The 25,392-nt window shown below is 37.9% G+C and overlaps 1 protein-coding gene across 1 annotated transcript in view; it reads right to left on the bottom strand.

Moving 5' to 3' along the window:
• The window catches only part of PIGB (phosphatidylinositol glycan anchor biosynthesis, class B), a 33,655-nt gene extending 9,428 nt beyond the window's left edge, over window positions 1–24,227 (bottom strand). The window contains exons 1-9 of the mRNA XM_006898253.1: window positions 24,080–24,227; window positions 20,907–21,039; window positions 20,364–20,484; window positions 19,020–19,124; window positions 15,639–15,769; window positions 10,237–10,377; window positions 6,258–6,309; window positions 3,711–3,922; window positions 1,336–1,400 (exon numbers count right to left, since the gene is read on the bottom strand). Coding sequence (XP_006898315.1) covers window positions 1,336–1,400; window positions 3,711–3,922; window positions 6,258–6,309; window positions 10,237–10,377; window positions 15,639–15,769; window positions 19,020–19,124; window positions 20,364–20,484; window positions 20,907–21,039; window positions 24,080–24,218 — 1,099 coding nt within the window. The 5' untranslated portion in view covers window positions 24,219–24,227. The remainder of the gene's footprint in view (window positions 1–1,335; window positions 1,401–3,710; window positions 3,923–6,257; window positions 6,310–10,236; window positions 10,378–15,638; window positions 15,770–19,019; window positions 19,125–20,363; window positions 20,485–20,906; window positions 21,040–24,079) is intronic.
• Window positions 24,228–25,392: the final 1,165 nt, after the last annotated feature.

The following is a 25,392-nucleotide window of genomic DNA, read 5'->3' as shown; positions in this document are numbered from 1 at the left end:
CTTCATTCATGGTTCTCACATTCCATGTACCAATCACTAGGGTCTGCTTACAGCTGTTCCTCCTCCCTTGTGTTTCCATACTTGATGGTTCTACCTAGGTTGCCCTTTTTGTTAATCTGCGTGTGTTCTGTTGTGCATAGGGTTTTCAGAGGCCTGCTATTTCAGAAGTGGGTGGCCAATCCTTCTTCCTACTGAAACAACTAGAAAATGAAAAAATACAAAACCATAAAAAGCACTTTAAATCTTGAATAATGATGTAAAAATAGATTTTTACTTTCAAGTGGGTCTACTCTTCATAAAACTTGCCAAACATATATTTGTATTTTTATTTGCGCATCTATGTGTATATAAAACCACAGGTAGTACTAGAGATTGAGACTTTGGTTTAACTACATTATGTATATCAAATATTTAGTATGTACATAAACTGAAAAGTATACACTCACACAGACATCTTGACAGTGGCAGAAGTCAAGGCATACTTGGCAGAAGAAGGCTAACAATGGATTGTTTGACGGCTAACAATTGGATTCTTTTTTTAAAAAACCACAAGTTTCTGACACTTCTAATTCACTAGATTTTTCCTCTGCCTCTAGTCGGTTGGTTAACAATTTCTTCCTCCTTCAGTTTAGTGATTTTTTTTTCCTTTTTGCTCCCTTTTTAGCTCACAGTATTTGCAAGAAGCCAGTAATCATTTCTTTGGAATTATTCTTGAAGTTAATAAAGTTTCAGTTAGTAATTTTCCAAACCAGTGGGTGGAAATTAACATTTAAATGTTCATGTTTTCTAGAGCTATGGAAAAGGAAGGAATTTATAAATCCCATGTTTAAAAATATTAAAAAAGGACTGTAAAGGCCTAGAAGAAAAGGCCCCACCTCTCCTCAAAAACAAAACAACAAAGAAAGGAATGAATCACTTTAACAATTTGGTACCTTTAGAATGAGTCTCAGGTAAATGTTTATGTGTACAAAAGCATTAAAACTTAGTTTCAACAACTAATTTTCCTTTGTCAATAGGAAACTCACAGTTCAATTATAAATTTTAAAATAGCAATTCTAAAATAGACATTTAATGAAAAGTTTCTAAAAGCCAGAAACAATACTACCAAAGGCGTTTTGGAATTTGATTGCTTTTTATCTTTATCTCACTTTAGAAGACACAAGGAAAAAAGATATTCAGACTGAAAAAAGGGAGGATATTTGAGGAGTGTAATTTGAAATTAAGGAATAAGTAATTCTCATTTAACCTCTTAAAAAGATTCAATATTTTATAATTGGTAGGAATTTGTACCTATTTCTGTATATGCTTTTAAAGATTTATTTTAAAAATACTTACCACAGAACACCATACAAAGTGGTAAAACTGGATATATAAACCTGAATTCTTTGTGGCTCAACATGCTATAACAAAAAGATATTAAAATAGTATTATTATATAATCATGTGATAGACAAAAATACCTATGAACAGATACATAAATAGACATATAAAATGAACAGATATGGGATGGTAAATAAAATATACTGACAGTATATACAGGTTTCAGAAAACCAAACTCAACAGCTGTTGAGTCAGACTAACTCATAACTGACTTTGCAGGAGATTGTTGGAGACTGTACATCCCATGGGAGGATGTTGCCCATCTTGCTCCCATGGAGCTGTTAGTGGATTTAAACTGCCAGAGAGGCACTGCCTTTGGGTTAACAGCACAACTCCCTACACACTGCACCACCAGAGCAGCATATATACTGGGCTAGAAGCTATTTCTACGTTCTGCAAATATATCCAAGGATACAGTAGAACATATAAAGTGCAAAATTCTGAAAATTTCTTAGCCATAGCAAACACCTTGAGAGAATGAGTCTCTGGGCTTGCGGAATCAGGATCATAGCCTCAGTGGACATCTAGATCAACTGGCATAATGCAGTCCACAAAGTAATGTTCCATGTCCTACTCTGGTGAGTAGTGACTGGGGTCTTAAAAGCCTGTGAGTGGCTATCTAGGATACAAGTATTGAGTCTCTTACTGTCTGGAGCAAAAATGTATAAAGAAGATCCAAGATTCAAGAAGAAATTAGTCCAAAGAACTAACAGACTCCAATGCTGTGAGACCAGAAGAACTAGAAGGTGGCTGGCAGCCACTACTGACTACTTTGATTAGGGGCATAACAAAAGGTCCTAGACAGGGAGAAAAAAAATTTTTGAGCAAAATTCAAATCATACTGGACTAATAACCTCTCATATGGTCCTTAGACACACTTCAGATTTGAAACTGAACCTAAATCTCAGGGATCAATTTTGAGCTTCTCTTAAATAGAAGGTCTCAAAAGTGAACAACAGTAGCAGGAGAAATACACTCCTCAGAATCATTAGCCAATATGAGACCAAAACAGTAGCACTGGCCCTAAAACAGCTCAGAAAGCAGTAAGGGAGTAGAGGACTGGTGGATGGAAATGGGAAACACAGGATTAGGAAGAATACAGTTACACTGAGGAAGCTGTAACGAGCATCAACAAAATGTGTAAGCAGTTTAGTGGAAAACTAACTTGCTCTGTAAACTTCCACCTAAATCACAATCAATAAATATATTCTCAAACTCATTATTTTCACGTTGGAGCTGACTCAGCTGAACATGCAGTGGGTTTTCAGAGACTATAAATGACACAAGAGGAGACTGCCCATCTTTCTTCTATGAGCTACTGGTAGACTGGAACCAGCACCTTTAGGTTAGGTTAGGTTAGCAGTAGAAATCCCTAAGGGCTGTGCCACCAAAACTTTTATTATATATATTATACAACAAGAAGTATATATTCTTAATAGTATTCATTACAGGTAGTTTAAAAAATTAATTTGTCATTTAAAAATTAATTCATGAAATATAATTAACATGCTGTGTTAATTTTGTAAGTACCTGGAATGTATTTCTTGATCAGGAATTGGTCTCATTATTTATTGTTTTAAATTTGTGATACATAGAAACTATTAACATTTGGTGTGAATCCAAATACTATTACCCAAAGTCATCATAAAAATGGATATATTTTTCTTTTGAAATAGCAGTTCTCAGGTCCTTCACCATAAGAGCTCTAGTGGCACAGTAATTAAGCACTCAACTGCTATGTGAAAGGTCAGAGGCTTGACCCCATCACTTGCTCTACAAGAGGAAGAAATGACAGTCTGCTTCCATAAGGACTTATAACTGTAAGAGCCTTATCAGGCTGTTAAAACACTGTCTTATAAAGTCACCACGAGTTTAAATCAAGTTGAAGGCAATAGGTTTGGTCCTTCAGTAGTCTGTATTTATTAAATGCAAAAAAAGAAATCTGTTGGTAACAAACTGAGTTTCTCATTAATTGCTTTGGAGTTGGAGCCGGCACTCAGCTGACTCTCAAGCAGGTTTTCAGAGGTTGTGAATCTTCTGAAGAGAGGACCCATCTTTTCTTCAGCGAGCTCCTGGTGGATACCAACTGCCATTGAGTCAGCAGTCCAGCTCCCTACAGACCACACCACCAGAGCAATCCTTGATAAGCACTATCTAACAGAACACCAGCTATCTGAACAGCTTAATGAATACTTTTATCTATTAATAATATCCACTGACCAATCTGTAAGGTTAATGTGTTAAGGAAAAACAGTTGGTTTTTTTTAACAATGTAGTCTATTTTCTTGGTAACATTTAAAAATTAAACTATTGGAACATATAAAATCTTACCTATAAACAAGCACTGTCCACAGCACAGTCACCCAAAGTATCCTGTACCTCTTTGGGGCTAGAAAGCAGCCATGAATAAAGAAGGGTAAGTGAGTACCCAAGACAACTGGAAATCCTTGAGTGAAGTACCAGTGCCATGGATGAGAACCATAAAATGTCCCCAAATTTTGTAGCACATTAAATTTCAAAAAATTAAACTGAACCAAAGTCCACTGGCAAATTGAAGGAAAAAGAAACAGAAATGTGTTAGTGCCAATTATGCATCTTTGGCATAAAGATTCTGACAATCTTAACAGTAACTCCAGAAAGAAAGCTAAAAACCATTCATTTTACATACATAACTTACATTTTTTCCATTTTAAGTATTGATATATGCTTTGCTAATTTGTAAAACAGGTTCTAAGAAAAAAGAATAATCTGGCAATGTAAATTTTTTAATGAATTAGAGGATCCTGAAAAAAAAAAAAAAAGCTTGTGTCACCTATATAAAACATTTTGCCCTTTTGTCTATTCCCTATTAAGATGAAGCTTTGAAAATATTAGTTTGAATTGTAGCACAAAGCAGGTAAAATGAGAGTGGCAGCCAATGGTAAGAACTAAATATGAAGTGCCCACTTTGACAGGCATTGTTGTAAACTTTACATGCACTGTCTCCTGTTATCATCCACCAACCTTATGAGACAGCCACCATAAATATTTTCTGATAAGGACACCATGGCAAGAAATGTAGGTAACTTGGCTAATAATGATAGCACTAGGATTCAAAACTGGCAGTCTTATTTCCAGAGGCTGTGACTTTTACATGTGGGGAAGGGGGAATTTTAGAACAATCAAAGGCCATTACCTAAATTCTTGAAATTTATATTTATACCCAATGACTGAAGAAGTATTCTGGTTAAATGGATTTCTGCATGACTAATGGTTCCAAATATATTTAGAATTTTAACCTTTATTACAAACCTGATAAAAATGTAGCTTGCCTCCCTTACAACATTCTTGAACATCAATAGGAAATCTGCAAATACAGCAAACTGAACCAAAGGTACTATGTTGTTATGTGCCATCGAGTCGCTTGCGACTCATAGCAACCCTATGTACAAGAGCTCTAAATGCTGTTCAATCCTGTGCCAACCTAGCCATCTCAAACACACTTATTCCCACTGCTCCAGTCACAGAATCGATCCATCTCACCAAAGGTCTTCCTCTCCTTCGCTTCCCCTCCACTCTGCCAAACATGATGTCCCTTTCCAAGGACCAGTCCCTCCTTGCAACATGTCCAAAGTATGTCAGACGAAGCTTCAGAATCCTTGACTCCAGGGAACACTCTGGCTTTACCCTCTCCAGGACAAACCTGTTTGTTCTAGCAATCCATGGTATATTCAACACTCTTCTCCAGGACCACAGCTCAAAGGCATCAATCCTCTTTCTATCAGCCCTATTCACTGTCCAACTCTCTGATGCACAGCACATAATTGCAAAGACTACAGCCCGGATCAGGCGCACCTTAGTCTCCAGCCTGACATCGTTGCTCTTCAGTACTCTTGAGAGGTCCCTCACAGCCGACTTTCCCAATGCAATTCATCTCCTGATTTCCTGGCTGCTGTTAGCAAGAGCGTTGACTGTGGAGCCAAGTAAATTAAAACTGTTAACTATCTCAATCTCCTTACCAATCCATGCTGCCAATTGGCCCAGTGGTTAGAATCTTTGTTTTCTTGACATTTAGCTTCAGTCCATATAGGAGGTTGTAGTCCTTGATCTTCTGCAGCAAGCACCTCAGGTCCTCCTCAGTTCCAGCAAGCAGGGTTGTGTCATCTGCATAACGCAGGTTGATGATTCTTCCACCAATCCTGATTCCACATTCCTCTTGTATCCTTTTTCTATTGTGAAAAATTACTTGTTTCTGTTTCCAAGTTTCAATGGATTAAAAAATCCAGGTGGAGGTTTTAGTGCAATAAATGTTTAGATTAAACAAGCTGAAAAACAGTTAACTTGTAAAACATTACAAAACACAGGGAAGCCTGAAGGACACTGTTGTTGTTGTTGTTGATTGCCCTTGAGTTGAGCATGACTCATAGCGACCCAGTGAACAAAAGGCCTGAAGCCCCTCTACAACTATTGCCATTTATCAAAGTTCATAGAGTTTCTGGAGGCACGTTGTTTAGGAAGTGGATTCCATTCCTGCTTCCTAGACATTATGCTGAGTGAAATATGTCAGTCACAAAAGGACAAATACTGCATAACACTACTGTTATAAAACAGGACAGATTGGGGTGAAGAATATGTTGGGGGTTGGGGAAAGAATGGGAAAAAAAGTGGATAGATAATGAAATACTGTACTAGAACAGATGACGGGGAAGGACTGAAAGGAATATATGATTAGGCATTATATGGATGACAACAATCTGGAACAAGGGATGCCTTGAGAGGAGGGAAAGGAGGAGGGAAGAAGATACGCAACAATGAATTAAAAAAATGTTTTAAGTGACTGACAGATTTTAAGTAAAAATAATAATAAAAAAGCTGTTAGCTTAATTTATTTTTACTTACTTGACCAAAAAAGATACGATCAATTACCAGAGACAAACTTAAAGTGACAAATCTGAAAAACAAAAAAAAATAATGGTTAATTCACATCCTGAAAATTCAATATTGGCTCCTTGAAAGCAAGGATTCTGAAGCTTTGTCTGACACACTTTGGCCCTGTTGCAAGGAGGAACCTGTCCTTAAAAAGACACTCGATGAGATAGATTGATTCAGTGACTCGAGTAATGGGGTTTGGTGTGTCAGAGACAATAATGTGGACTCTGGATAGAGCAGGGTGCAGAGCTGTTGTACATAGTCACATATAACAACAATAACATAGGGCTTTGCAAGTGACCTTCGATCAAAAGCCAATTTGAAAAATGCTTTATAATTTTACCAAATACAGTTTTATACATTTTGAAACATTTTTTTTACAAATGGCAATAAAACTTTTTAGTAAAAAAATATTTAGTGTATCTTTTTTTAAAATCTATTGTTGCATAACAAATTACCCCAAAACCTAGCAACTTTAAAGTACAAGTAGTATCCCACAATTTTCTGTACTTCCTGACTTGACGGCACATAACAATAGCAACAACAACAACAACCATGGGTTGGGTGCGAAAAAGACTGAGGAGTTGTTTGGATAGTTTGTTTTGTGGTTTATCTGGGTTGTTTTGTTTTAAATAAATTCTATTGGTGTTTTAATAAAATGTAATAAAATATATTCATTTTATTTTAAAGTTTTTGTATGTCACCACAAACATAATTAAAATATAGAAGTTTTGATGTTAAAAAAAAAAAAAAAGAATGCAGGTGTGGTTTGCTGACCATGTCCTGAGTCGCAGTTAGCTAGGGACTGGGGCTACACCTGAAGGCTTGACTCGAGAGGCGGAGAGAACGCTCACTGAGCTCACTCACAGGGCTGATGACAGGACTTAGTTCCTCAGTATGTGGTCACCACATAAGACTGCCTCGGGAAGTGAGGCTGACTTGTGTAGGGTGAGCAGTGAAGAGATACAACATCTAAAATGGAAGCTGAGACTGTTAGAATTTAATCTTAGAAATGACATCACATTCCTGCCATATTCTATTAATGAAAATTGAGCCAATACGTCCAACTTACACTCAAGTAGAGGGGCATATACAAAGACATCAAGAGGCTGGAATCGGAGATCAGCTCTCAAGCCACCTGTTACAAACTTTTATACAGAGAAGTATGCTGCGAGGAGAAAGCAACATGAGTACCACTAAATTAACACTATAGTGCGACTGTGTACATACCCGATAGAGCGTTAACAGCACATCCTTACAACAGGTCAATACCTACCGCTTCCTCAAACACTACCTTGACTTCTGACGTCGTGAGTTTTACATTTTTACAGCTATAGGATCATAAGGTACTTTTTTACTGGTTCATAATTTTTATAGACATAACACATGGCAGGAAGATCGCCTGTCCTCTTTATGTTCTAGTGGGTTTTGGTCACAGGAGTGGGCAACCCTCACTGCTAACTTCAAGCAGTCAGCCACAAGCAGATTTCAAAGGTACTTTAACATTCTATTTCCCATCATTGTGAGGTTTAATAATTTTTGCATGTTGTGGTAATTTATAATACTGTGTATTCAACTGAATAAACCTACCACAAAAATATGTTTTCCTATTGATGGGTATTTTGTTTCCTATTTTAACCTCTAAGGAACAGTGCTGCTACAAACACACTTCTACATACCTTTATATAAGGTACTTATATATAAATATTTCCTTTGAGGATATACATTGTTTAGCATAAACAAGACAACTATTTGATCTAGATAAGCCTCCTCTGGCCCTTTCAGCATTAAGCATACTGATTCCCTATGATAGCAAAATGATACTCATCCTTGATGTAGCATCAACTTTTCTTCTTTATTGTCTGAAGAATTTTGTTATGTACCTCCATTATAATTCTATCACTGGGTACTCATCATTGTTTATTTTTAAAAATAATATTAATTTTAATGAACATTTACAAAGATTTTGGATTTCCATTCATTCATTGTTGCATTTTTCTCCCTGCCCACCTCTCCCCCCCAGCTCGCTCTTCTCTTTGAAAAGTAAAAGAAAAATTCCTACATTGGTATACAATGCCTCCTCTCTGCCCCAGTACACTCCATTATGAAACCTTCATTCTGGACTCTTGTCATAACCATAATATCCAATCATATATTGCTCTTAAACTGTTCTCTCCCCCATCTGTTTCAATGCGGTATACATGACTTATCCAGTTTTTCTCAGTCTCACCCTAACCCTGATGTCAGTCCCATTCTATAACGGTGGCACTATGCAGTCATTGTTTCTTTTTTTCAGCTGACTTTGAATTAGAGAACAGACACTACAGCTTATTAATTTCTGACTTCTCAAATGCTTGTTGCAAAATATATATTCAACAAATGCTTCTTGGAGGAAAAACTTTATTAAAGTTCTGATGAGACTAAAAAGGTTTTTTGTCTCCCTTAGTGTAAAACCTCATTCCTGGTCTATACTGCTATTATCCTTCTGACTTCATGACTACATTCTCTCAAAATCACTCTCCTTTAGCCATATCAACTTCATTGCTATTCTGTGAACATGTCAAACACACACTTTTCTCAAGGCCTTTGCACTTGCTGCCCATTGTGGAACATAAGCTTTCCCCATGATCTACAGGCTCGTGCTTCAGTAAGTCTATGTTCCAAAGGAGGACCTCATAGTGCTCTTCCCCAGTTTCCCTATCAAAAACAACACATACCCCCTGCACCAGCACATTATTTTTCTCTATAGCATTACTTCTTAACACTTGACAAATATATATATATATTTTCATCTTTTTAGTAATCTGTCTTCCTCAACTAGAATGTAATCTTCATTAAAGAAGGAAATATTTTTCATTAAATTGCTATCTCCAACACATGGGACATTGCTGTTGTGTTGTTGTGTTGAGTCGCCTGTGATTCATAGATACCCTATGTACAACAGTCCTAAACCCTGCTCTGTCCTGTGCCAATCTCAATGTCTTTGACACACCTACCCCCATTACCCCTGTCACCGAATCAATCTGTCTCATCGAGGTCTTCCTTTCCTGCGCTGTCCCTACACTCTCCCAAGCCTGACGTCTCTCTCCAAGGACTGGTCCCTCCTTGCAACATGCCCAATGTATGTCAGATGAAGCTTCAGAATCCTTGCCTCCAAGGAGAAGCCTGACACATAGTAGGTTTAAATATATATTTGCTAACTGAATATATTCAAATGTATTAGTATAGCTGATAAAACAGAAACTGAACTATAATTATTCAAAGATAATTTAGCACTTTTAAATTGCTTCTAGAAAAATGTGTGCAGAGTGAATAATAGTGTCATTAAAATGATCATACTCCTTAAACAAATGATTACTCTTCTGAAAGTCCAAAGCCATTAATTTCTTTAATAAATAATTAATGTGGATATTTTACTAGATACTTAGAACTAAGACTGCTACTAGGAGCTCATGGTATAAAGATCTAGGTTTCAATCTGTGTTTCACCAGAGCAACCAACCCAATGATTTTGATTAACTAATTTTTATTTTTTATAAACCCCCAGTTTTCTCTTCTACAAAATAAGAACAACTGTATTGCCTAGATCTAAGGACTGTGAAAATCATAAGGCAATATGTGAAAACATACTTAGTACACTCTAAGGGCCTATACACATGCAGAAGAATAAAGTATCTACAAAACGTGTTTAAGAAATTATTAGTAACTATGGCATATTAAAGTTCTATGTTACAAGTAATGGCAAAATACCTACTTATGCAAATTAAATTACAGTTAATTAGAATCGCATCAGATAAAAATTGAATTTGGGAGATTTTGTGTTGCCTTCAACCGCTACTTCTTAATGACTTTAGGAGATGCAATCACTGACTGAAAGATTATGAAATCTTATTAATGATCTTTAAATTATGAATTATTAAAGTTAACGCATGAATTATAGTCATACTCACCCTACAAGTAAAAAATGGTGTAGAATAAGATTAAGCTTTCTATGTTCTTGCCAAAAATGTCTGAAGAACAAAGGTATCCATGGAATGACAGCTGTCGGACGAATGATGAAGGCCAGTGCCACTAGGGATGAATACTTGACACTACAAGCAAAGAAATGTGTTGTCAAATAACTAGGAAGTTAATTTAGAACATACCTACTATTTATACTGTGACATAATTTTTTAAAAATTAGAGTAAATTAATTTTGGTATAGAAAACTATATATATAAACTCAGCCAAGTAACTTAAACTTTCTGGATCTTAAATAGTTTTTCATCTATAAAAAAAGGTAATACCATAGCAATGGTAAAGTTTAACAGGACAGTAGGTAATCAGTGTTGGAGAGGATGCAGGGAGTTTGGAACTCTCACACACTGATGGTGGAATTGTAAAGTGGTACAACCATTCTGGAAGGCAGTTGCGTGTTTCCTCAAAAAGCTGAATAAAGATATTGCATATGATGCAGCGTCCCACTGCTAGAAATACACCCCAAGGAAATTAGAACTGAGCCACAAATGGATATTTGTATACCAATGTTCATAGCAATGTTATTCACAATCATAAGAACATGAAAACAGCCAAATATCCAACCACAATCAAATGGATTGGGAAATTATGGTACATTCATATGATGGAATACTACACAGCACTCAGAAGTAACAATTTTGAAAAGTACATAACTTGGGAGAGACTAGACAGCATTATGCTGAGTGAACTATCTCAGTCTCCTATGGACAAATACTGCATAATAGGATAACATAGACGTGAAATAAAGTGAAGTGAAACATGTATGAAGGTCCAAGGGGTGAGAGTGGGCAAGGGATGTGTAAATCACAGGGTTGCACAATTTGATGGGTAGAGGAAGAGGGCAGAGGAAATGTGAAAGAGCTGGTGGGGACCTGAAAAGATGGAGTAATGGTGGGCTTAGTTCAACAGGGATTAATTATGAAACACAACATATTGGAATGATTGTATAAAACACAATGTGAATGAAGGAAGTGTGAAACACAATGTGTACAATGTGTGTGCAAACCAATATAAAATATTTTTTTAAAAAGGTTAACACCTAAAGTCTATCTAAGATCTATTACAATATTTCCATTATTTGCAAGTAAAAGGAGCTTTAGGGTTATTTATACAATGCTTGTAATTAGGTACAATTCATGTTAGCATTACATTTCTAGTTTGATCCAGCTGAAAGAATATATAACTAATGCCAACAACAGTAAAAAAACCTACTAAATTAAGCTGTATGATTGGTAAAAATGTGGACTTTTATTAATGTAAGTTTCTCTAATACATAGCTGAAACAGATGATTTGATAACAAGACTGTAATTATTAGCCCTCCTAAAAGTAAAAAGCAAAATAAAACAACTTTAAAAGCATATAACTAATACTGCAACTACAATCCCAGAGGTGCATGGTTCAAATCCACCAGATGCTCTGCTGGGGAAGGAGGGACAATCTCCTCCTGTACCAGTCAGATCTGATTTGACGGTACACGCACACAAAAGTAATAAAAGCATATAACTATTAACAAATAAATAATAAGGAAGTTACTATTGCTGAAGATTTACGAGCAGGGATTACAAACCCAAATGCTTTCAGCTCCAAAATGAAAAACTCAAACTCATTGCCGCTGGGTCGGGACAGACTTATAGCTGACCCTCCAGTCGAGTTTTATCATTTTACATTAAGTCCTGTTACTTGTCTCGAATCTTTGTTGTCATCTGTTGTCAAATATTCTTACTTAATATCATAACCATCATCATCACCAACATTTACAAGCACTTATTTTTTAATAAGGGAGTGTTGGTGGCATAATCCACAGGGAGTTATGCTTCTATTCCAAAGGCCATGTCCTGGCTGTTCATTCACCAGTGGCAGCACGCGAGAAAGATGAGCAATCTCTTCCCATGTGATTGGCAGCCTTGGGAACTCATGAAGAGTCAGCTGGAAGTCAGTTCCAAGCTAACAGTAATGAGTGAGACAGTGAGGGAGCATTCTGGAGTAGGTTATATGCATAGATTATCACACTAAGTATTAACCATTTTAAAGGGTATTTTCATTGAAACATTTGCATTTTAAAAGAAATTTACAAAAAGGTTCTTTACAGCAGAAATACTATTTACCATGCTTTACATATGGAAGAAAGCTTATACAGTAGTGCTTACAGAGACCTCTAGTGGCCTAGTGGGTGGAGAGCTGTGCTTCTAAACCCAAAGGTGACACTTCTCAGGCAGTTTGAATCCATGAGTGGCTGGTTCTCAGGAGAAACAGGGACAACCTTCTCCCATGTGATTTATAGCTTCTGAAAGCCTACTGGAGGGTCAGGTCAGTTCTGACTCAATAGGGAGTAATGAGTTTGAGGGTTTTTTTGACTTAAAGAGACAAGAAGGTAATATTTAGTTTTGTGCCTCATGACCCTACTCACCTGACTGAATCAGAGAGGTCACGTGAGCCCAGGAAGCCAGTCTGAGGCTGACTGATATGACAGCTATGATCAAAGAGGAACAGTGGCATTTAAGAGATTAATCAGATCCTCTCAAATCAAATGTGAAGAAAACAGACTGTTGGGCAGTGATAGAAGAATAAAACAGGAATTCGTAGACACTTGGGATTATAATGGTATAAATCCACAGCCTTGGCATTTCACGTAAGTGGCTGAGAGAATTTTATTTCAGGTCTGGTCATAGACCATTTTCCTTATTGTCACTTCTCAGCTTGCACCAAAACCACCTGCTATCAAGCCATTTCCAACTCATGGTGACGTGTGTTTTGGAACAGAACTGTGCTCCAAAGGGTTTTTAAAGTTTATTAAAATAAAGCTAATTTTTCAGAAAGATCTTTATTCCAATGTTGCTCTGGATGGACTAGAACCTACAGCCTTTTGGTTACCAGTTGTGCATCTTAATAATTTGCACCACCCATAGAGTTTATCGCCTTATAAAAATCCTTATTATTTAGGTAACCTAAGAAAATTGATACTAGCTTCTTAGTTACACTTTCAAATTCTGGCTTTCTCTTTTGGTATATTCTAAATACTTCTATTACAAGGGAATTCTTTCTAATCAGATTTGAGTACGTTATGCTACTTAAAACTCTCTGATATTTCCTCCTACCAAATTCTCATTAAACTCATTGCCACTGAGTCAGAAGTGACTCACACAGATGACCCTCTATTGGGTTTCTGAGGCTATAAATCATATGGGAAGAGATTGCCACTCAAGGGGACTTTGAACTACCAGAGAGGGTTGGCCTTTGGGTCAGCAGTGAAAATTCTCACAGACTACACCACCAGAGCTCCCTTTCCGGCTCATCTCTTATTTTTCTTTCTCCTGTGCATCCTCTAACTTTCTAACACTGTGTGGACAACTTGCCATGAAAATACCAAAGTGCCTTGGCAGCTCTGTGCCATTGTTCATGCTGTTCCCTTTGCCTAGTATTTGCTTCTCTATTTAATACAAACCTACTTCTCTTCTCCTCTGGTGGCCTACTGCATGGAAATCCCAAAGACCAGGTGCTCCACAGAAGAATGGACAGTGTCCTCCTGTGTGATTTACTGTCTCTGTTAATGTGCTGAAGGGTCAGTTCCAACTCAATCATACCTAACTACAATCTATCCTGTATTGTATATTTTATGTTTCCCCTCCCAGACCTATTCGTCTCCACCTTTTACCTGCTGTATTTCCAGGACACTGATCTGTAAGGATTACATGAACAGGCTGCCTTTCGTTTTAGCTCTGGGTAATTGGAGGGCAAATAGCCATGTTTCCTCTGGCTCTCTACCACTGCTAAAGGTTGGTGGCTTCAGCATCCTGTTGGGGTGCTCTCTTACAGAAGGAGCTTGCTCTGTGGAATCCAGCAACGTTCTTTTCCTTTCCTGGGTAAAGACATAATAAACCTCCCTGCTATGATGAGAATACTATGATATTACCGTAGGATACTATTTTGTTATTATGGACTACTGACATTCCTATATATTGACTAGAATTTTTTTAAATTCATTTTAATGAAAGTTTACAGAGATTTAGGGTTTCCATTCATTCATTGTTGTACTTTTCTCCTTGTCCACCCCTCCCCCCAATTTCGCTCTTCTCTTTGAAAAGTAAAAGAAAAATTCTTTCACTGATAACACAATCCCTCTCCCCAAGTCCACTCAACAGTGCAGCCTTCATTCTGGACTCCTGTCATGACAATAATACCTAATCATATAATCCTTTTAAACAGTTCTCTCCCTCATCTATTTTAATGCAGTATACATTATTTATTTTCTATTCCTCAGTCTTCCCTCAACACCGATGGCAATCCTGTTTTTACAACAGTGGTCCTGTGCAATATTTGTCCTTTGTGACTGAGATATTTCACTCAGCATAATGTCCTCCATGGTCACCCATTTTGAATACTATTTCATGAGTTCCTTGTTTTTCAATGCAGCATAGTATTCCATTGTGTGAACATACCAGAGCCTCTCTATCTGTTTGTTGATAGGCACTTGGGTTGTTTCCAACTCTTTGCTATTGTGAACAAAGCTGCAATAAACATGGGTAAGCTAGGGTGGCAGTTATGGTTTCTTTAAGGTATATTCCCAGCAGAGGAATTGCTGGGTAAAATGGTATTTCTATCTGCAACTTTTTGAGAAAGCGCCATACTGTCTTCCACAGTGGTTGCATCATTTTACATTCTCACCAACAGTGAATAAGAATTCCAGTTTCTCTACAACCTTGCCAGCCTTTGTTGCTTGCTGTTCTGTTAAATTTTGCTATTCTGGCTGGGGTGAGATGATATCTCATAGCTGTTTTGATTTGAATCTCTCTTACAGCTAGGGATTTTGAACATTTCTTCATGTATTTTTTGGCCATCTGAATGTCTTCTTTGGTGAAGTATATGTTCATATCCTGTGCCCATTTTTCAACTGGGTTATTTACCTTTATCTTGTTGTGGTGCTCAAGTATTTAATAAATTCTGTATATAAGTCCCTTATCTGATATGGCATTACCAAATATTTTTCCCAATCTGTGGCTTCCCTTTTTACCCTGTTGCAGTTTTTGGGTGTGCATAGGGATTTATTAGAAGGTCCCATTCATCTATTTTATCCTCTCTTGGTTGTAGATGCCTACAACTTTTAAAATAATCCTTTCATTGATGTCTCAATTACCCAGTTTGAATGTGATATGTGATTCCTAATGTAACAAATACATGAGTTGAAAATATGTTGTTCCTACAGCTCTCATGAATATTTGTTGTTACTACAACTCCCATGAAAAGAAAGAAATCTGTTACACAATATGCTGATATATAGTATTTTGTAAAGCGTGCTTTAGTGTCTTATATATAATTAGTATTATCACAATATCTCACCTGTTCATAGACTTTGAGCCTTCTAAAGGATAGTAGAAAAGAGCAATGATTGTGAGAACCGTTTCCATGGTGTTTGTCAGAGTTCGGGTACAGCAATACCATGTGAACCAAGAGCACAACTGGCAGAAAAACTAAGGACAATTGTAAGCAAATATGAATTACGAAATGGAAAAGCTTAAGTCTTGTTCTATGGAAAATAGTGAACAAATCTAAATATTATCAAAACCACATCAAAAAGTAAGTGCTAAAAGTAAGCTGGCATGTCTAAACAACAGAGTGTGGAAACTATAGAACAGTATCATTGATTTCACATGCAAGCAAGATTCTACTGAAGATTATCCAAAACCGACTCGAACAGCACATCAGCAGAGAACTGCCAGAAGTCCAGACTGGGTTTAGAAGGGGTCGTGGTACTAGGGATATTGTAGCTGATGTTAGATGGATCTTAGTTGAAAGCAGGGAATACCAGAGGAATGTCTATCTGTGTTTCATTGATTATGCAAAGGCATTTGACTGTGTGGATCATAACAAACTGTGGCTGACTCTGAGAAGAATGGGAATCCCAGAACACTTGATCGTGCTAATGCGAAACCTATACTTGGACCAAGAGGCAGTCGTCAGAACAGAGCAGGGAAACACTGCATGGTTCAAAATTGGGAAAGGTGTACGCCAGGGATGTGTCCTATCTCCATACCTTTTCAACCTGTATGCAGAACAAATTATCCGAGAGGCTGGGCTCTATGAAGAGAAGTGTGGTGTCAGGATGGGTGGAAGATCTATTAACAATCTGCGTTATGCAGATGACACCACCCTGCTTGCTGAAACTGAGCAGGACCTGAAATGCTTGCTGCAGAGGGTCAGAGACTGCAGTCTTCGTATGGATTGAGGCTCAGTGTCAAGAAGACAAAGATTCTCACCACTGGACCAATTGGCAGTATCAGGATGGATGGTGAAGAGACTGAGATTGTTAACAACTTTAGTTTGATTGGCTCCACGGTCAACACTCTTGGCACCACAGCCAGGAAATCAAAAAACGTACTGTGATGGGAAAGTCTGCTGTTAGGGACCTCTCCAGGGTACTGAAGAGCAATGGTGTCAATCTGAAGACTAAGGTGCGTATCATACAGGCCATGGTCTTTGCAATCACTTGTTATGCATCAGAGAGTTGGACAATGACTAGGGAGGATAGAAGAAGTGATGCCTTTGAGCTGTGGTGCTGGAGAAGAGTATTGAATATACCATGGACTGCCAAGAAAACAAACCGATTCATCCTGGAAAGGGTTAAACCAGGCTGCTCCGTGGAGGCAACGATTCTGGGGCTTCATCTGACATACTTTGGACATGTTGTAAGGAGGGACAGGTCCTTGGAGAGGGACATCATGCTTGGGAGGGTGGAGGGATGGCGCAGGAGGGGAAGACCCTCTATGAGGTGGATTGATTCAGTGACTGGGGTAATCAGGATGGATGTGTCAGAGGCAGTGTGATCAGCACAGGATAGAGCAGGGTTTAGGGCTATTGTATATAGGGTCGCTGTGAGTCGCAAGTGACCGGACAGCACACAACAACAACAACAACAACATATCAAACACAGGTGTATAATAACAGCAGATTTGTATTAAGAAACTTAGACTTTCACAAGAAATTTTTTAAAAAAATTCTCCCCACAGAGATTTTTTTTCTTTTTGTCCCACCTGAATGTCTTTTTCCTTTTTTTAAAATTATTTTTTAAAATTTTCTACTAGTTTATTTACAAACTTCAAATACAAATTAAAACTAATTCTTTCAATTTCCCCTCACCCTACACATCAAATTGTACAACCCAAAGGTTAATCCCCCCACCCCTGCACATCCACATCCCTCTGCTTCCAACTTCTCCCACCCCTCCTGGATCCTTATACTCATTCTACAATAATGGTCTTATACAATATTTATCCTTGCCCCACAGGGATTTTAATGACATTGCATTTTCTTTCAATCTTTGTTCCTACTAATAAAATATGTAATACACAAATTCCTTGATGTAGATTTTATAAAGGAGTGAATTCTTGATTAGATTCTCCCAGTCAGTATCTGAGAAATGTCAGTTTGAATGTTTTTGCTCATTTTTAAATTGTTCTCAATCACTGGTTTGGAATGCTATTCTGCTTGGAGAAAAATAAAGACAAAATAGGAGAGAAAAATGACTGTCAAGAAGCATTACTAAATTTTAATCTGAAAACAGGCTTCAGAAACCAGTTAAAATATGAAGACAAAATAAAGACTGACTTTTTTATCTGGTAATCAATTAAAAACAAAATAAACCTCTCTATTTCTGCTGAGCGAGTTCTCACTCATAGAGGCCTTTTGTCAGGTTTCCAATAAATAAATCCTTAGGGAAGGAGACTGCACCTCTTTCCCCCATGGGACCACTGGTGAATTTGAACCGTTAACCTTTTGGTTAGAGATCAATACGTTAAAAACTACCACATTTGTTCCTTCCTAATCAATTAGCCAGGACTTAATCACTAAGCCAATCTATATTTCTCTTTATTACAAATGAATAGACTACTGACAGAAAAGTTGTTTTTCTAATTTATTAATAAGATATGCTCTCAAAGTGAAATGGTAAATTGATTATTAAGTAAACGCTGGAATTTTTTTTCAATAAAGACAGTAAAATTTAAAAAGGCAGTAAAATTTCCAGTTTGGCTTATACAAATCTAATTTAGCAGAGTATAAAATGAAGTAAAAATGGTACCACAGAATCCAATGTCATTCTTTCAAGATTTTGTTTAAATGGAAGAATCTAATAAAACTATGAACTCACAATGTTAGAAATCTCTCCCTCCATCTTAAAATAAGACAAATGGCCTTTGATATTACATTCTATCCATTACGTGAGTCGAGTTATTTCAGACATCCTATCCAGAAGTGGAAAGCTGTTATCAGAGAACACAGATATTTCTGGCTGAGGCTCAAGTAATGAAAGTAATAGTCAATCAAAAAATTGGAAGCAGACTCTTTCATGCTCCCTAACCAGTTAAACAGTGGCTGTAAAAATCAAGGTACTTTATGAGGTAGGCAGCAAGTCAGTAGGGTTCCTAGTGAATGTTATAAAAAGTAAGGCAAAAACTGTGACAGTTTTGAGGAGTGAACTTTCAACGACTATCTCCTAGGGTTTAGTAAATTTGAGGGCATTAGTGGCTTTCACTACCAAGAACTCAATGAGGAAAAATAGGGCATATGGTGTTTACATTTTATAGTTCTTAATTATGAAAGTACTTCTGTAAAGTTGCCTTAATAATTTTCTGAAACTGCCTTGGGAAATTGATATCTTCTGTGTGCTTTATACCCAAATGAATAAACTAACTGGCATACAATTTCAAAACGTATGGAACTTACCACCCATTTGGCTATTTCCTGATTTTCTAGTTGCTTCATTAATGAAAATAGCCTCACATCTGCTATGGCTGACAGAAGAGCTTGAGCAAGTCTAGGAACCCAAATCTTCAATAATTAAAAAAAAGAGAGAGAGAGAGAGAGAGAGAGAGAGAGAGAGAACATATTAATCTCAGAAATTGCTGGCTCACATGGGAGGAGACTGCCTATCTTTTCCCCATAGAGCTGTTGGTAGATTTGAACCACCAGAGAGGCACTGCCTTTGGGTTAACTGTGCAACTCCCAAGGACTACACCACCAGAACTCCCTATCTTGATGATGGCCTAGACAATCTAGAACGAGGTTACAGAAACTTCTACATCAGTTCATCCTATCTTCCAGCAACTGATCTCAGAAATGCATATGCAGGAATTAAAACTGTTGGGTTAATTCGGACTCATGGTAACTCTGTGTGTGTAGTAGAACTGCTGTATATAGTTTTTCAATGACATGACCTTTTGGAAGCAAATCCATAGGCCTGTCTTCTGAGGCAACTCTGGGAGGACTACAGACTGTCAATCTTTTGGCTGGCAGTCAAGTGCACCACAATCTATACCACTTGGAGACTTCAGTTACTACATATCAAAATGATTGTTTTTGTTAGGTGTCCTTGAGTCAACTAAGACTCACAGCAACACTATGAACAGCAGATCAAAACCTTGAAATATCTTGTGCTGTCCTCATTCCCTGCAAGATTAAGTTTACTGTTGCAGTAACTATGTCAATTCATTTCATTGGTGGTTTTCCTCTCCTTCACTGACCTTCTGTTTTCCAAGCATGAGGCATTTTTTCCCCAAGGACTGGCACCTTCAGACAATATGCCATAAAGATTATACATATCATATTAAAGGAAGTATAGTGATTATGCATGTTACTACATTTTTTGTCAAATTCATTGTCATATAAAATCTTAAGTGAGTTTATATGTATTTATACAAGACCATATGCCATATAACCACTGACAAGTTAAGAATCCTGCTTTCTTTATAAAGGCAGTAAATGCCTAAAATTTACATCAGTAATGTAAAATGTAGTCCCTCTTAAAATCTGTATAACTTAATGAGATTCCTTAAGCACTCTCATGCTGATCTCTGGTTTTAGAACCATGCCTTTAGAACCATGATCATCTCAGATATGGTTACAGACATAGACTTAGACACAGCCTTTTCAAAACAAATTTCGAGGTACCAAACACATCATGTATCTTCAAAAAAGGATGGAATGAATGAACTTTTTTTTAAATTCTCCACTGGGAAATGAATAAATGAACTTGTAAGAGTGATTTTAATTATTTTTATTTAAACTTACCAGCAGCTGAACACTATCTTTTCCCAAAAGGTGTAGAATCTTATAAATGCTTGCAAAGATTAAGGGGTAAGTGTAGCCCCTCAATCGTTCTGTCCATTCCCAGGTCAAATACCCATAATTAGTATTATTAAGAATGAAATTTCAGATAATATTGACTCAACACTTTTTTTCTTTATGTGTATAAAATATTTTCTTTCTTGACAATGAAGCTTTATAACACCTAGGCATTTTATACTGGATGTTTGAATTAAAACTTCAGTTGTCCAATAAAACTCAAAGTTCTTCAAGACAGGAATATGTTGTTTACTTCATCTGTAGCCCCCAAAGCATTAAGCATTGTGGAGATTAATATATGTTAACTAAAGGATGAAGTGAATATACTGACATGAGAAAGTAATTGAAAGTTATCATAAAGTAACTCTTTGAGTAAAACATATTTGGAAAAAATATGGAAAATTGACAGTATGTCATAGAATAGACACAGAACATTCTGAAGGCAAATATACATTACTAGCTTAGAAAATAAACTACAAAGGATATTTGAAGACCATGTGATGTGCAACTTCAAGAGACTGCCAGTATTCATCTGGAACAAAACTTGTCTGAACTAAAAAGCAGTTCAGTATTCTGAGAGCTACAGTAAACAAGACCAGATAAATGCTTTCACCAAGCAGATCTGAAATGAAAACAAAGAAACAAAATCAAAATAGGAAATTGTGGTATAAAAAGTCTAACAAGTTCTGAAACCTACCTACTTGTCTGAGCTTAAATGAAATTGCTCCAGTTGGCCCCTCAATCATTTTAGGGCATGGTAGTGAATCCAGCCCTACCACAGCATTCTCAGATCCAGGCTGAAAGTTCTACAACCTCAACACTAGTGAACCCCGTATGGTGAGGGTAGGCAAAATGGCTTTTCTAGCTTATTTGCTTTGCTTTCCACCACATAGCTGGAACAGAGTATGCAAACCAAGGTGGGTAAATGACTACTAAGAGGATTGGTCAGTTTTGCCATCCCACCAGGTTTACACGGAACCAGTTTAGCAATGGAAGAAGAGAATCTCCGTACTAGCAGAGAAACAAGAGAATTTGATGCATACAGGGGCCAGAGATTTCACACCTCTCATACTGAGACCTAGATGAGACAGTAGAAGCAACAACAGCTGAGAACCAGAAACCAGCCTGCAACGGAGCTGACTTGGGACTGCTCTCCTATGGAACCAAAGCCACAACACTTTGCCCAAACTTGCTGAAGGGGAAAAGGGGACACACACCACATTTGGCAGGACTGTGAGGGTTTTGGAACACTAACTTAAAGCTGTGAAGTTGAAGATTAAAGGGCTTGGGAGCAAGCTTGATAAGCTAGAAACTGTATTATTCTGTTGCCAATCTGAATTGTAACCCATTAACTTGCCTAATAAATTTCATAATCATGAGTATGGTTTGAGTTCTGTGTGGCCACTGCAAAGAATTTTTGGACTCAGTAGCAGAGCAGTGAGCCTTGGGAGAGTTGGTGTTAGAACTGGTGGAAGTAGGAGTGTATGACCTCGTGGAAAGGGTTTATATGGTAGGTGGTATTGATGGGGAGAGTTGCCGCTTGTGACGTTAGTGGAGGACAGTCTTGGCTGTCTCCACACTAGTTGCACTCTTTTTTTACATCTTCCTGTTTAAGCAACCTTTCATGTAACTTATACATAAAGAGAGTATTAAGATAAATATTGAAAGGGATTGGATTACCTAAGGCCTTAGATTATACTACCCATGTATCTTAAATAAACTAGCTAACTAATCAAAAGTTGCTTCTTAAAACTCAATGCCATCTAGTAAGTTCTAGCTCATAGTAAACCTCATCGGATTTCTGAGGCTGTAAATCACAGGGAGACTGCCTCCTCATTTTTCTGCAGAGACGCTGGAGGATTCAGTCAGCAGTACACAGCCTTTGGATTAGCATTGCAAGTTCTTAGGGTTTAGGCCACTGCTGCTGTTTTTATGTGCCATCAAGTCAATCACGACTCATAGCGACCCTATGAACAATAGTTCTGAACCTTGTAGGTTCAGAATATAGTGTAATTAAAATAAAAATTTATTTAATTTCACAACATTTAGAAATGAGATTTTATATTAAAATCTGAATTTCCAGCACTTCAAAGCTGTGCGATGTTTTGCAGGAGAGAGCTCAACTGGAAAAAATCTGACTAGTATTGAAATAGAGGCTGCTGCTTTATATGGGGAAGAAGTTCTTAGCTATTTTCACTTATCTACTTTGCCCATCAAACTGCCTAAGCAATTGAGTTTGCAACCTGCCTCTGATCTGTTAGTCTTTGCTCTCACTATGGATCCCTACTACTCTCCTTTCTTATTTTGTATGAACATATTTTACAGACTAGAATACTGACCACCACACACAGGTCTCTGTATGAAATTTCACCTTCTCAAAAAACCTCAAACGCACTTTGGTACAGTCAGAACTGCCACACAGTTGACCTTCCAGGGGGGTTCTGGGGATGTAAACTGCATGTGAGTAGATAGCATATCTTTCTCCCTTGGGGCCACTGATGGATTTGAAATGCCAGAGGGCGTGGCCTTAAGAGTTAACAGTGTACCTCTCAGTGGATTACTCCACCACAGCTCCAGCTTCATCAACTCAACTTATTGCCCTTCAGTCTGAACCAGCTCATAGCTGACCCTCCAACAGGCTTATGAGGTGATAAAGAGCACAGAAGGGGTTTGTTTATCTTTCTCCTGGGGAGCCGCTGGTGGATTCGAACTACCAGAGAGGTTCTGCCTTTGGGTCAGCAACACAATTCTCTACCAACTAGGTGCATGATTTTTTTAAAAAAATATATTTTTTTAAAACCTCATTTCCATAAGTGATAAGGATTAATGGCAACCCCATGTGTTAGAGAATAGAAATGTTCCATAGGGTTCTCTTGGACGTAAGTTTTAGGAGGCAGCTTGCTTGTCTTCCTGTCTTCTGCAGAGTCACTGGATTGGTTCACAAACTACTGGTGCTCTGTGATAAAGCTGGACGACCAAAAAAATTCAACTGCGCTTCTCCGTCAAGCATACTTTCTTACTATGCTTTTCCTGATAGGACCTAACTTCTACTGAGCTTAGAGAAAGAAAAAAAGTGAGCTAGGGTCCAACTGCCTACCTTATCACTATCACCTTTCCGCCACCCCTTTTTCATTTAACAAAATGACCACTTGAGTTTTGGGGCTCAAATATCTCCCAAGGAGATACTTAGCACTGTTATCAAACTGTCTCTACCATGCCTTGGAGCTTAATATATATTTACTGACTGACTGACAAGTCCATCTTTATATTAAATAAACTCCCTGACAGATCAACATCTCATTTCCTGGGATAATTTTTCTCTAGTCAACATCACGTCAGGACTAAAGAGAAGGAACCGGAGCGGTGGGAAAAGTAATGCACTGTAGTCAGATCTGGTCCCATTGCAGGTCTCGATAATTTAATGTAAGTCTAGCTTTGGTGCCCATCTCTAAAATGGGAATCATCAAACCACTCCTACTCATTTCAAAGGACCACTGGGGATGAGATAAAACAACGCAAATTGCCAGCCTCGCAAGCTAAAGAGATCGAGAAGCACCACGAGCGATTTCTTGGCAAACCCACCCAGCAGATGGAGCCCTCGAGCAAACTCTGTGGATTCCCGCTAATGCCCTTAGGGCTGCAATCCGCAACCCCTCACTCACCCCATCGCCTATGGGCGCTTGCCTCCTGGTCACTGAGATACAATGTTGATTTTCTCTTTCGAAGCTTCACTTTTTCTTGGGATCGATTCTGGAGACCGCGGAAGAAGAGGCTGCTGCTGTCGCCGCGATCCCGCTCCATCTTGCACCTGCTCAGCGACCCACTGCATGCAGCTCCCGGAACACCACTTTAATCCGGACTGAAATACTGAGATATCCCGCGTTGCTCTTCCGCCTGCTAAGTTTGGCCTGTGGCAGGAACCGTCGTTTGCAGGCGCGGAGATAGCTGGGAAAGACTCATTTCCTTCTCGTCTTTCCTTCAGTCGTCCAGGTGGAATTTGCGTGTGATATTTCTGGTCCTTTCCGCCTCCTTTCGCTACAGATTTATTTGTACTTTCCCTTCGGCATTTCTTTCCCGTAAGATTTGTTGCTCACCTTTGGTTTTGTGTTCCAGAAACTTTGTTGAAAGGAAGCCAGTCTCAGCAGGACTGGCGAGATTTGACTACACCACGCGGGAGCTGAAAGGTCAGAAGTACATTTTTGGTACATAAGCTAATAATGATACCTGTAAGCCCAGTAATCGTTTGTCTGACATTACACTGTTAGCACAGTAAATAGTCGTGGAACACGGAAAATTTAGTCCATTGTACAGAAGTGGAAATCGAAATGCAGAAAGAGTAAATTATCAATGGTCAAGATCTTTGAGCAAACCAGTTACCGACAGAAACCTTCCTCTTCCAGTGTGGTTTAATCTGTTTTCCAGAGAGCTGGCTTTCAGATGATACCCTGGCTTTTATTACACTTTAGTGTGCATTAAAGGAGGAGTGGTTAACATACCTAATCAACAGTAGGCACAAAGAGAAAATGGACTTTCCATTCCCATTTTTATTTTCAGTTGCACTATAGAATATTAAATACGCACCATTTTTCATATAGGGTCCGCCATCAGTAGTTTGTGGGGCGTTTTTTTGTTTGTTTGTTTTGGAGTCTGGAAAGGGACACAGCCCATTGTTATAATAAAAACCAACTTAGATAATGCTATAACGAAGAAAACATGGGGATCTTCACTCACCTGTCTTCATTTATAAACATCTAGTTTCTCAGAAACTACAGTCTTTGCAAAGGTTATTAATTACTTCCTCAAGTGTTAAGCCAATTGTTAAAAGCAAAATCACCCAGATCTTTATTGTATTTCAGTAAAAATGAATGGCGTGTGAGTTCTTTTTTAACTAAAGTGTCAAAGAGAAGGAACATAAAATCTGTTGTTGTGCCATTAAGTTCGTTTTCGACTTCGTTTGGCCTTTGTAACAGACAAC

This window comes from Elephantulus edwardii, unplaced genomic scaffold, assembly GCF_000299155.1.
Source record: "Elephantulus edwardii isolate Elephantulus edwardi_28Jun2011 unplaced genomic scaffold, EleEdw1.0 scaffold00225, whole genome shotgun sequence".
In the NCBI taxonomy this organism is placed as follows: Eukaryota; Metazoa; Chordata; class Mammalia; order Macroscelidea; family Macroscelididae; genus Elephantulus; species Elephantulus edwardii.
Note: the sequence above shows the minus strand (reverse complement) of the source record. Positions and strands in the feature narration are given on the sequence as shown.